Source organism: Vulpes vulpes, chromosome 12, assembly GCF_048418805.1.
Source record: "Vulpes vulpes isolate BD-2025 chromosome 12, VulVul3, whole genome shotgun sequence".
NCBI lineage: Eukaryota > Metazoa > Chordata > Mammalia > Carnivora > Canidae > Vulpes > Vulpes vulpes.
The window spans coordinates 161,837,048-161,848,425 of NC_132791.1; the positions used below are offsets into that span (position 1 = coordinate 161,837,048).

The following is an 11,378-nucleotide window of genomic DNA, read 5'->3' on the forward strand; positions in this document are numbered from 1 at the left end:
TTGTTATATAAAAGTTGATAATACATGGTTTAAAAATTATTTATTGACTTAAAACTATTCATATATACATATTCATACAGTGGTCAAGATACTAAAAGTTGAAAACAAAGCAATTTGGGAAAATTTTGACTTTTTTCCCCTGCTCCTGGAGATGGAAGTAGAAACGTCAGAAAACAGGATGGGAAAGATCCTTATGAATTCCATACTATTAAAGCTGAACAAAAAGCTGAACCACCAAGTATTTCTGGGAAAAACAAACCTCTGGTTATATTCATAGCCACACTCAAGCACTGAGTTATAATGGTAGGCAGAAAGCTTTTCTGAATGTTTCCCCAAATGAATGTAGTGTAGCCGGTGAGATTTAGAAAGGTGAAGCTATATTTGGTAACCCAATTAAAATAACTACCTTCTCAGGTTACTTACTGGGAAACTTATGGTATTCTTAGTATTTTAAAACTTGTCACAACCTGTGCTAACATTGGCTTTTTGTCTTCCTCTTTTCCAAATAACTATAATCATCAGATTTTTTTTGTTTTGTTTTGTTTTTTAAAGCAGAAAACAAGGACTCACAGACTCCAAGAATCTGGCTTTTGTGGCTAATGTTTTGCTTTATTTTTAAGATTTTTGTTTTTTCATGAGAGACACACAGGCAGAGAGAGAGAGAGAAGTAGGCTTCCTGCGGAGAGCCCAATGTGGGACTCCATCCCAGAACCCCAGGCAGGACCACAACCAAGCCAAAGGCAGACCAACGGCAGATGCTCAAGCATTGAGCCACCCAGGTGCCCTGTGGCTAATGCTCTTGCATTAATCCTTAAATTCCAAATTTGCCCCTGGGACCCCAGGTGTAATTCAGGACACCTGAGAAATAGACTAGCTAGACCAACTATATCCCCCACATGTCTGTATTAGGCTATTGCATCTGGGTCAATTATTGGTATTATAGTCCTTCCTTGAACCTAGGGATGGGATGTAATGTCTAAATCTCCTCCAAAGGGCTAAATTTCTAAGGGAGGTCAAAGGAAAGAGACCAAGAAGGTCCTCCATGAAAATGTTGCAGTGGCAGGCAGACAAACAAGCAAACTATATCAGGTAGTACTAGTCACATCTGTGTGCTAAGAACTACTGTTAATAAATAACTTATTTGAGAAATATATATTGAATACCTATTCTGAGTAAGAGTTATAGTTACATGATACAAACCAGGTTTGGAATGTTCTTTCCTCAATGTTTGTGGTTCCCATTTGATATAGATCCTTAAATTCTAGGGTTTCATCATCAAGTAGATTATTATCATGGACAAATTCTTTATTTCACTTTCTCAATGGGAGGGTGCTTTTAATATTTACTGTGTGAAAAACTACATCATAGGCAACATATAGCAGTTAAAAAAATCCCTCTTATTTGTACTTCACCTCCAATCAATATTCTTTTTGGCATTTATACCTTTATTTTTAAATTTTATTTACTATTCATGAAAGACACAGAGGGAGGCAGAGACAGGCAGAGGGAGAAGCAGGCTCCCTGCGGAGCCTCATGTGGGACTCTATTCCAGGACCCTGAGATCATGACTTGAGCCAAAGGCAGAAGCTCAGCCACTGAGCCACCCAGGTGCCCCTGGCATTTATACCTTTAAACTAACAATTAGGATGATATCCTTTGTGATAGCCCTTTCTTATTCTGGGAAAAAAAAAAAAAATTGCTCCAGATAATCTGATCCTGGGCAACATGGGCTAACCTCAGGACATTTGCTCTGGCTACAGTGATGGGGAAATTTTCTAAATCTGGCTAAACCACCTGGATGTGACAACTGTAAGAAGCTGTTGGTGATGTTTCTGCAGGCCAAGGCCAAGGTCTGTTTTTAATCTTACTAACTTTTTAGAGCACCTCAATTTGTTACCCACGCTGGGGAGCCCTTCAGTGCGGGAAGGCATTGCTGAGATAACGTTAGAACATAACAGCAATAACAATAAACTATCATTTATGGAGAAAGGAACTAGGATAAAGTAGCTTCATAGTTTAGGAATTTTTTTTAAGATTTTATTTATTTATTCATTCATTCATGAAAGACACACAGAGAGAGAGAGAGAAGCAGAGACACAGACAGAGGGAGAAGCAGGCTCCATGCAGGGAGCCCGATGTGGGACTTGATCCTGGGTCTCCAGGATCAGGCCCTGGGCCAAAGGCAGGGGCTAAACCTCTGAGCCACCCCAGGATCCTCCATAGTTTAGGAAATTTAAGTTCAGAAAAGTATATCTGAGATAAACCCAGACCCCTAACCACCCGGTTCCTTCAGAATTATCTCCGTCTAAACAGCAAGTCAACCAAGGAGGTATTCACTGCCTCAGAAATCATCTCCTAGAGGTCCTTCCAATCATCTTTCTTGATTTGGTGGTTCCAAGAGTCAGTTTTCTGATTCGAATTTAAGATTTTACATCTGTCCTCTGTAACGCAGTTCCTTTGTCTTCGAAGCCACCCAACATGCTCTTGAACCGTCTAAAACATGTTTTTTCCCTTTCCAGCGGTTATCAGAAATGTTCACAAACGTCAGGCCTCGTCTGGTAATTTCACCAGAGCGGATAATCTTCAACTAGGTGTTCAGAGTCAATCAACCTCCAGCCTGAAGTTGTCAAATACCCCGCGGTCCGCAGGTAAACACCGCAGACTCAATCACCTACATGTGTAAGATCAGGGTCAATACCAAGCCTCCCAACCACTTTCCCCCCTCTCCCTGCTGCTCTAAATCCCGTGAGGAATACATTCGGAAGGTAATTCAATGAAAGAAAACAGGGGCGGTCCCAACATCAGGCAGAGAAGAGGGGGGAAAAAGGCGAATTTAAGGCTAATATCTTACAAAACACTGATAACCCTGGCACAGAGTTTTTAGGACGCAGTTAACTCGACACCCCAACGTGGATCCCATAGAGATCCCACAGGACCAGGAGGTCCTCGGTCCCCCGTCCCAGGACCCCCGGGACTGGAGGACCGGCCAGAACAGCCGGCCGCGAAAACAAGTTCGCCCCTCGGGGTCCGAGCCCAGGGGGCGTCCGCGACGTCAGCGCCGGTCGCCCCCGCCGCGAGGACCAAGGCCCCACAAAGGGGCACGGACCCCCAAGTCCAGAGGGAGACGCCAAGCCTCCGCCGCCCTCCTCGCCCGAGGCCGTCGGCCCCGCCCCCACCCGCCGGGAGTACCCCCGCCCCTCGCCCCCGCGGAGACCGCGGAGCTACCGCTCGCGCCGCCCCTCCCCCACAGCAGAGCCGGCGCGAGCCTCCGCACCTCCCCCGCTCCGGCAGCCTCAGGTCCCGGAGACACCGCCCCCACAAACCGGGCAGCCGCCGCGGAGCTCTATGGGGGCTGGAGTCCGCGAGGCGGCCTTTGTGCGCCTCGGAGGCGGAGCTGGGACTACGACTCCCACAATGCTCCGCGCCCGCCCCCGCGCCTTCGGCTTCCCGTCGCCCACAGACTACATTTCCCGACAGCGCTCGCGGCTCTCCCGCCCTCCCTCCCGAGACACGAGCCGAACTGGGCGTCAGGTCGGGGAGCGGGTCGGGTTCCCGCTCGCCGCCGCCGCCGCCCCCCGCAGCGACTCTCCCGCCTCTCCCACCGCGCCGGCCGCAGGAGCTGCATCGCCAACTCTGCTCGGCCGTGGAGCCGCCGGCCCCGGAGCACAGAGCCCGGGACGCAACGCGCCGAGCCCCTCATCACCTCCAGCCCGGGCGACCCCTCCCGGGTCCGCCTTCGCTCTGCGCGGCCGCCGGAGCCCCCGGCCCTGAGCGGCTCCGCGGCCCGGCGCCCGCATCCCCGGCCCCTGCACTCCTGTGGCCGCCGCCCCCCACCCTGAACATGGACTCCGACTCTTGCGCCGCCGCCTTCCACCCGGAGGTGAGTGAGGGCTGCGTCCCGACCGCCCCTGACCACCCCCACTCCCGTCCCGTGCTCCCCGCAGCCGGACCCCCGCCGGCCGAGCGCCGCCCTCCCCTCCCCCAGCCTTCCCTCGCCGCCCCCTTGGGCGCCCAACCCCGCCCCCCACTCGGGCCCGCGCCCGGTCCTCCCCGCCCGCCCTCGCCTCGGCGCCCCTACTACGGTGGTCCCCGTCCTCCCGGCGCCCCGTCCCTCGGGCCGCCGCGCCCACCCCTCCCCGGCCTCGCGTAGCCCCGGGACCTGTCTGCGCCCCCGGCCCCTCCCCGCCGGCTTGGCTTACTCCTTCCCCGCCCCCGGGGACTCGGGCACAGCCGCCGCCTCCTCGCGTTCCCGCTTCTCCGCGGGCCCCCCTCCCCCCTCCCGGAGGGGCTCGCGGTCCCCCTCGGACGGGGACTCCGCTCCGCGCGCCCCCGCCGGCTCCCTTAATCCCCCGGGCCCGGTAGTCCGCGCCCCGCCCCCTGACTCCCGCGCGGCCCCCGCCCCCTCCGGCGCCGGGGGCCTAGTCCTGCCGGGTCCCCACCCCCGCAAACACCCGAGTGGAGCCCCCCACCCCCGGCGCGCTCTCCTCCCCCTGCGGGGCCCCCGCCCCCCGCCCCCCGGCCGCGGGCTCTCTCGCCCCGCCCCGGCTCCCCCTCCTTCCGGGGATCGGCCCTCGGTTCTCCCGGGCGGCCCCTCCGGCGCGCCAGCCGCGGTCCCCTCTCTCCTCCCGAGGCCCCCGGGGCCCGGGTGCGGGTCCGGCAGCGCGCGGGTGGGGGAGGCGGCGCGGGGCGCGTTCGCCGGCCGCCTTGCCGCCTCGGGGGTTCGCGGGGCCCAGCGGCCCCGGACCCCGAATCCTGCCCGGCTTCCCGCGCCCCCTCCTCCGCGGGATGGGCCCCGCACCTTCCGGGGCCGAGTGTCGGCGGGGGGCGGCTTCCGCGGAGGGCGGGGAGGGGGCCGCACCGCCATCTGCTTTTCCTAAAGGCGGCGAGGCGAGCGGGCGAGCGGGCGAGCGGGCCGGGCGGGGGTGGCGCGGGTCCCTCCGCCCCCGGCCCCCGGGCGCCGCCGCCTTCCCCTCGGAGGCCAGGCCCCCGGCCCACTCGTGCGTGTTCCCCGCCGAAATAAAAGTTCTCCCCGAGAGTTTGAGGCCCGAGGGCTGCGGCCCTCCCATCGCGGCCGGAGCGCGGCGGTCAGTGCTTCCCGGGATGGGGGCAGGGTCTCTCCGACGCAGGAAATGCCGGGGACCGCGCCGGGGTCGGAGCCCCGCCAGCCTGCGCCCCCCTCGGCGTCCGAGCGGCCGGGGGTGGGGGGCGGAGGGTCGGCTAGAACCGACTGGAGAAAATAAGTGGAGCCCTTGGAAGGAAACCTGCGGGCAGCACGCCGGGGCCGGGCCGCTTTCTTGGCCCTCCGACCCGGGGAGGGGCGGGCAGGGGCGGGGAGGGGCCGGGAACCCACCCCCCGGTTTCCTGTCCCTTTGGTCCCAGCTGGGTAGTGGGTCCTTGGGCCCTGGCAGTGGCAGCGGAGCACGTAAGGATGGGGTTGGGTGGGTGGTAAAGTGCATTAAGCACACCTCAGTAAATACGCCAGTCGAATAAACCAAAATAGAGTAGAGTGGTTTTGCTTAGTAGCAAATAAGGTTCTTTCTCCCAGAGCTGTTCTTCCTCAAGGAGAAAAACCCTTCTTGTTGAGGGCATTTCTAGATTGAATGGAGACAGGACCCACAAGCCAAAATCCCTCTCGTGTTTCGTCTTCCAGGCACAAGTAAACCCAACCCAACGTTTCTGGTTCATTTTCTGAGTCAGAGAACGTTTGGGTGCTGGCCTCCTGAATGTGGGGTGCTGGCAGGGCAGGGAAAAGTGAGCAGGGCTAGGAGGAGGGGTCCACCCACAGCCTAGGCTGGGGAGGGGTCAGGCCTCAGTGAGCTTTCTAGGATAAGGAGCAGTTGACTTCTGAAGTCATTTAAAATACTTTGATTACAGCTGCAGCTGGAGTTTATTTTCAAAATGGAAAATCTGTAGCAAAAAAGTAGTTATTAGAGCTCCTGATAGGCCTGCAGACAGCGATATATAATGTCGGAAAATGCGGCCGGAACACCAGAAAGCAGACTCTTGTACATGTTTTTATCTCCTGCCCAGTTTCCCAGTGTGCTTGGCATAACATCACAATACCCCCCTTTCAGCCTTCTGAGTACAGTGTTATTTCTTGACCCAAACCTACCTTATCTTGTTTCTAGAGTGTTTGTAAATCTAGCAGTGTATTTTCGAGTGGTTGACAATAAAAGCTCCAGCTGGCTTAGTTTTGTTTCTGCGACTCCACCTACAAGTGCCTACTCTGAAATACACCCCATTTTCTCGCCTGCTCACAGGAGTGCTCCCCCAGTTACAAGAGGCGCAGGACTGTGGAGGATTTCAACAAATTCTGCACCTTTGTTTTGGCCTATGCTGGCTACATTCCTTATCCAAAGGAGGTAACCTTCAGTGTTTCTGCCCCCTTCCTGCTGGCAGGGAAACCAGTGGTGGGTTGGAGGTCTGGAAGGGGCTGTTTGGGAGGACTCCAGAGAGCGGTCGGGTAGAAATCTTTCTTAAAAACTTAGCCCAGCCTGGGAGGTGGTTCCTAAAAGTCTGCTGGACAATGCAGGCTTGTCTGTAAATTATTTAATAAACTTGGAGTGTTGATTTGCAAATAGCATGTCTGATGTCCATCTGCTCTGAATCTCCAGTGCTTACTGGGCGGCTGCAGTGGCCGGCCAGTGTTCTTGGCCCTCAGAACAGGAGAGAGGTGCTGTTACTTCTCCCCATTTTAGAGATTAGGACACTGGGGCACAGGCCTGGGATTCAACTGGATAGTTAGGCCTGGTCCACACTGTCTTTCCTGCTGAGCAGTTTCCCTGATGCACATCATGTTGCAGAATCTTCAGAGAACTTTGGCCCAAATCCCGTGTATTGTAAGGATATTTCTTTTTCCTTGTTAAGTAGTGGGCAGGTCTGAAGACCACTTTGTCACGGTGCTCAAACTCGTATTGTACAGGGCTAAAAAGAAAGGAATATGGTATTTCTAAGAGACCAAACCCCAGTATTGCTTTATCGTTTCTTTTGCTGTGTACGTAGATAAATGTGTCCTTTGTGCCCAGCAGAATGTTGCCACTATTAGCAAATAAATGCTTGAATGGTCTGAGGAACTGTAGGGATTAGCTCACTGCTTTGGGGCAGTAATCACCTAGTTTGATTTCACAATATTTGGGGGTATCTCCATTTAAAAAAAAAAAGAGTATCAGGAAATCCTCAAAACTATTTTAAATTCATTTAATTAAACAAAAAATAACGCCCCTTGGGAGGGCAAACGGAAAGGAGAGATTCTACAATCCAAGAAAGATAAGTGGGTATGAAAAGATATCCTTGGCACCCTTCTAGATATTTACTAGGCATCGAATAAGTTTCCTGGCTCTGGAACAGGGGCTAAAGGTTCAGCAAAGGAAGGTCTTCCTCCTGGTGGGTTAACATTCTATCTGGAAGGTCACAGTAAAGTACTCATGACACCATTCCTAAAGAGTCCTGCTTATGAGAGCCAAGAAGGCCTGTTTCTGATAGCCCTCGTCTGTAGGCCTGACCTGGCTGGGGGTGCCTGGGGAGGCTCTGCTTGGGGCTAGCTCTTATTGCTGGGAACCAGTCAAAACACTTGGGCCCCCTGCTACCTCTGCTTCTGTCTTTTCAGGAACTCCCTTTGAGGAGCAGCCCCAGCCCTGCCAATAGCACGGCTGGCACCATTGACAGCGATGGCTGGGATGCTGGGTTCACTGATATCGCTTCCACCGTGCCCCTGCCAGTCTCTGACCGCTGCTTTGGCCACCTGCAGCCCACCCTTCTGCAGCGAGCCAAGCCCAGTAACTTTTTGCTGGACAGAAAGAAGACAGACAAGCTGAAGAAGAAGAAGAAGAGGAAGCGAAGGGACAGTGACGCGCCAGGGAAGGAGGGGTACATGGGGAGCCTGTTGAAGCTGGAAGCCACTGATCCCTACGTAGAGACCCCCACGAGTCCCGCCCTGCAGGATATCCCCCAGGCTCCCGGCGACTCCTGCTCAGGCTGGGACTCTGATACGCCTTCCAGTGGATCATGTGTCACCGTGTCACCTGATCAGGTCAAAGAAATAAAAACTGAAGGCAAACGGACTATTGTCCGGCAGGGAAAGCAGGTGGTGTTCCGGGACGAGGACAGCACTGGCAATGATGAGGACATAATGGTAGACTCGGGTGAGTGGCCCTTGAAGGACTGCCATGGTGGTGGCTGGTGGTCCAAAGAGCGGTCCCTTCCTTGGAGTGTGACAGCAGAGTGTGCCCCGCCATCTCTAGGAAGGAAGGTGGACATCAAGACATTTAGGAAGGGGGTGGTGGCAGCTAGAAACAGCTGAGATTCCAGGACAGGCCTCAAAACATGAAAATAAATGTAGCTCCTAAAGTAAACCTGTCACGGTTAATTCCTGGTGCCATACTCTTCGGTTACTCCACTCTGAGAGGGGAGGGCTGCCCTCAACTTCAGTGAAAGTTGACACCTGATTGAGCTTCCCTGTAGCTCAGCTGTTCTGCATCCCCCTTATCCACGGGCTGGTGGGGGAGGGAACCGCAGGGGAGGGAGTGCAGGAAGTGCTTTCTCCTCACCTGTTTCTCTCTGTGCAGATGATGACTCCTGGGACCTCGTCACCTGCTTCTGCATGAAGCCGTTTGCTGGCCGCCCTATGATAGAGTGCAACGAGTGCCATACCTGGATTCACCTGTCCTGTGCGAAAATACGGAAATCCAATGTTCCGGAAGTGTTTGTCTGCCAAAAGTGCCGGGACTCCAAGTTTGACATCCGCCGCTCCAACCGGTCCCGGATGGGCTCACGGAAACTGTTTCTGGACTGACTGTTGGTGAGCGAGGAGAGCATGGGTGAGGAATCGGAAAGGATGAGGGGCCTCTCAGCCCCTCCCTTAGTTGAGCACAGGACTCTCAGCTCTGGTGCGGGCAGACCCCTGCCATTCAGGTGCCTAAGCAAAAGGACAGGCTGTCCAAGGTATAACCTGTATATAGCCAGTGACTGAATAAAATCCTCGTTGGCCAAAGCTGCTGCTAGAGCTGTGTTCTCTGCAGTGGAGGTGGACTAGCCACCCAAGTACAGTGGGTTCGGTTCAGCTGAAAATGAGGGTACATGGTAGTTGTGAATTCTTTGCTATCATTGTTAACAAACTCCCGCTGGTTGGAACCCGTGCTAGCTGTTTTCCTGCTTCCGCTGTCTTGGGAGAGGAGATGTTCAGTTTCCCAGGCCTGTTAACGAACAGCCATACGTGTAAGCTTTTTCTCAAGTGTAAGTCTTTGACCATAAGTGTCTGTACAGCAACCATCGAGCTGCCCCTACCTTCGTGGCCTGCCTTCTCCCTGCCTTGGCTGGTGCCTGTGGGTCCCCTTGGGCTGCAGGCGAGAGTCCTCTGGTCTCACTGAGAGGAACCCTGGGGCGGCAGAGGCCATTGATCCCTCGGTTTCTTTCTATTTGTTAAAAGGGACAGTGTGCAGCCACTTCCCGGTGGAAAGGGGTTTGGTTGGGGGGGTCGGTCGAGGTGGCCAATGTTCATAACTCAGTTTCCTGTTTTGCACGATGTAAAAAAAACAAAAAAAAAACAAAAAAAAAAACCTGTCTTTTTGCACGATATAGCCAAAAGTATTGGCAGTTTTCTGCCGGGGTGCCCATTCCAGTTGGTGTGTGAGGTCCTCGGGGTGCCCAGGCGAGCTGTTTTCAAGTGAGAGGGCACTTAGGTTCACCTGTCCTCCTCTCTTTCCCTCACTGTATTCCAGGAGCGACGTAAAATTTAGGCAGTCACTGGGGAACGGCGTTCCTCTACATAAGGAAGTAGAGAAGACTTGAAGGCCTCTCCTGTGGTCGTATGCCTTCTTACAGGCTGGCCTGCTGGTTTCACGGGGCAAGGGTAGGATATGAAGCCCCCTCCCCCCTTTTTTGGTCTGAAATTGGTGAGTGAGCTATAGGGTAACATTGGGCTCCAGGAATATGCACTGAACTGTGCAGACCTCCTTAGATCTGAACTAGGACCCTGGACTGGGAGCCCCCTGAGCAGGCCAGCCCTGGAGAACCCCAGCACTTTGTGTTTGTAGTTCCTGCAGGGCACTGTCCGAGGGCCTGGTACCCTGGACTTCAGGTGGCTTGGGCCTGGAGGGAGAGGAAGGCTCCCACCTTTTCTGAGGCTGACAGTGCTCTTTAACAGTTCAAATACTCTCTCAAAAGTGTGGTGTTTTTTTTTTTTTTTTTTTTGGTAAGTGGACGGGTGTGTCTTCATACACGTTTCTTGTGAAGCATGAAAAGGGAAGAAGGCCCAAGTTGGTCATATTTATTTACAGTAGGGTGGACTCCTGTCTCTCTGCGGGGGGCCTTGATGTGGCATCCTCTTGCAGGGCCACCAGGGGGGCTCTGTTCGTATTCTCTCCCTTAGGCCCAAAGGGGGTTTGAACTCTTAATTGGCCGATCAGAGCCCATTTTCTGTGCTAGTGTCTTTCATGCTTCACCAGCCAACTGCTTTTTGTTTTGTTTTGCTTTTAATTCTGTTGCTTATATTAACACAGAAATAGAGATATTTTCTGAAACCCAGTTTATCGTGAAGATCCCCAAGGGAGAAGTTCTGCTGTAGAGAAAAATAGTAAGAAGCGGGCTTAGAAACCACCTTCTCCCCAGACAACTGTCTGGCTCGGATGAGGGCAAACGTCCAGGAAAAGTTGGAGAGGAATTTGCCAAAGATCTGCCCCATGACATTGCCTGTCCAGTGTCTTCACCATGAGAATAGCCAAAGTTCCAAAGTGTTTTTCTTTTAAAAAAAACAAAAAACCTCCACTAAGTTTTAAAAGTGCATTTAAGAATACATGTGATTTTAGAGTGGAACTGCCAGCCCTGGCGATTGCTGTATTGCTTTTAGAAGGTTCTATGCCTGGTGACACCTCTGGAAGGTACTTGATAGTCATTTCGATCTGTTTCCTTCATTTCCTTTTTGTTCTTTTAACAGATCTATCTATCCCTGTGGGTGGTGTCTAGGAAGTCAAGACACCTTGGTTTTTGTGTTCACTTGAGCTGGGCAGCTGCAATCAGCTTTATGCAAATTAGGCATGGCCCATCTAGGGGCTCCTGGTTGGTGGCTAATAAAGTGAGGAGAGGGAAAGATGTCACCCCAAAAGTAAGCACCTCTCATTGGCATTGGCCAGGCCAGACACTTAACATCGTTTACATGGTTCTGTGTAATTATAAAGTTTATGTGTATAAAGCGAAGCTGTTTCTGTGAAACTGTATATTTTGTAAATAAATATATTGCTACTTTGAGGTTCATGCCTAGCTTCAGGTGTTTGTTTTCTGTGGGGGTGGACAATGGTTTTTCTCCTCCCTTCATCACCCCCAAACCGTGATGACAGAGACCTGGGGAGATAAAGTGCCCACAACTCTTCATTTACTTTTCTAGT

General features: G+C 53.3%; 1 protein-coding gene across 1 annotated transcript; it reads left to right on the forward strand.

Annotated features, from left to right (window-relative positions):
• Positions 1 to 3,454: 3,454 nt before the first annotated feature.
• Positions 3,455 to 11,247, forward strand: PHF13 (PHD finger protein 13). Its single transcript, XM_026005108.2, has 4 exons — positions 3,455 to 3,880; positions 6,261 to 6,362; positions 7,607 to 8,141; positions 8,565 to 11,247. Exons 1-4 carry the CDS (start codon positions 3,842 to 3,844, stop codon positions 8,789 to 8,791), a joined length of 903 nt encoding a protein of 300 aa, XP_025860893.1. The 5' UTR covers positions 3,455 to 3,841; the 3' UTR covers positions 8,792 to 11,247.
• The last annotated feature ends 131 nt before the right edge of the window (positions 11,248 to 11,378 follow it).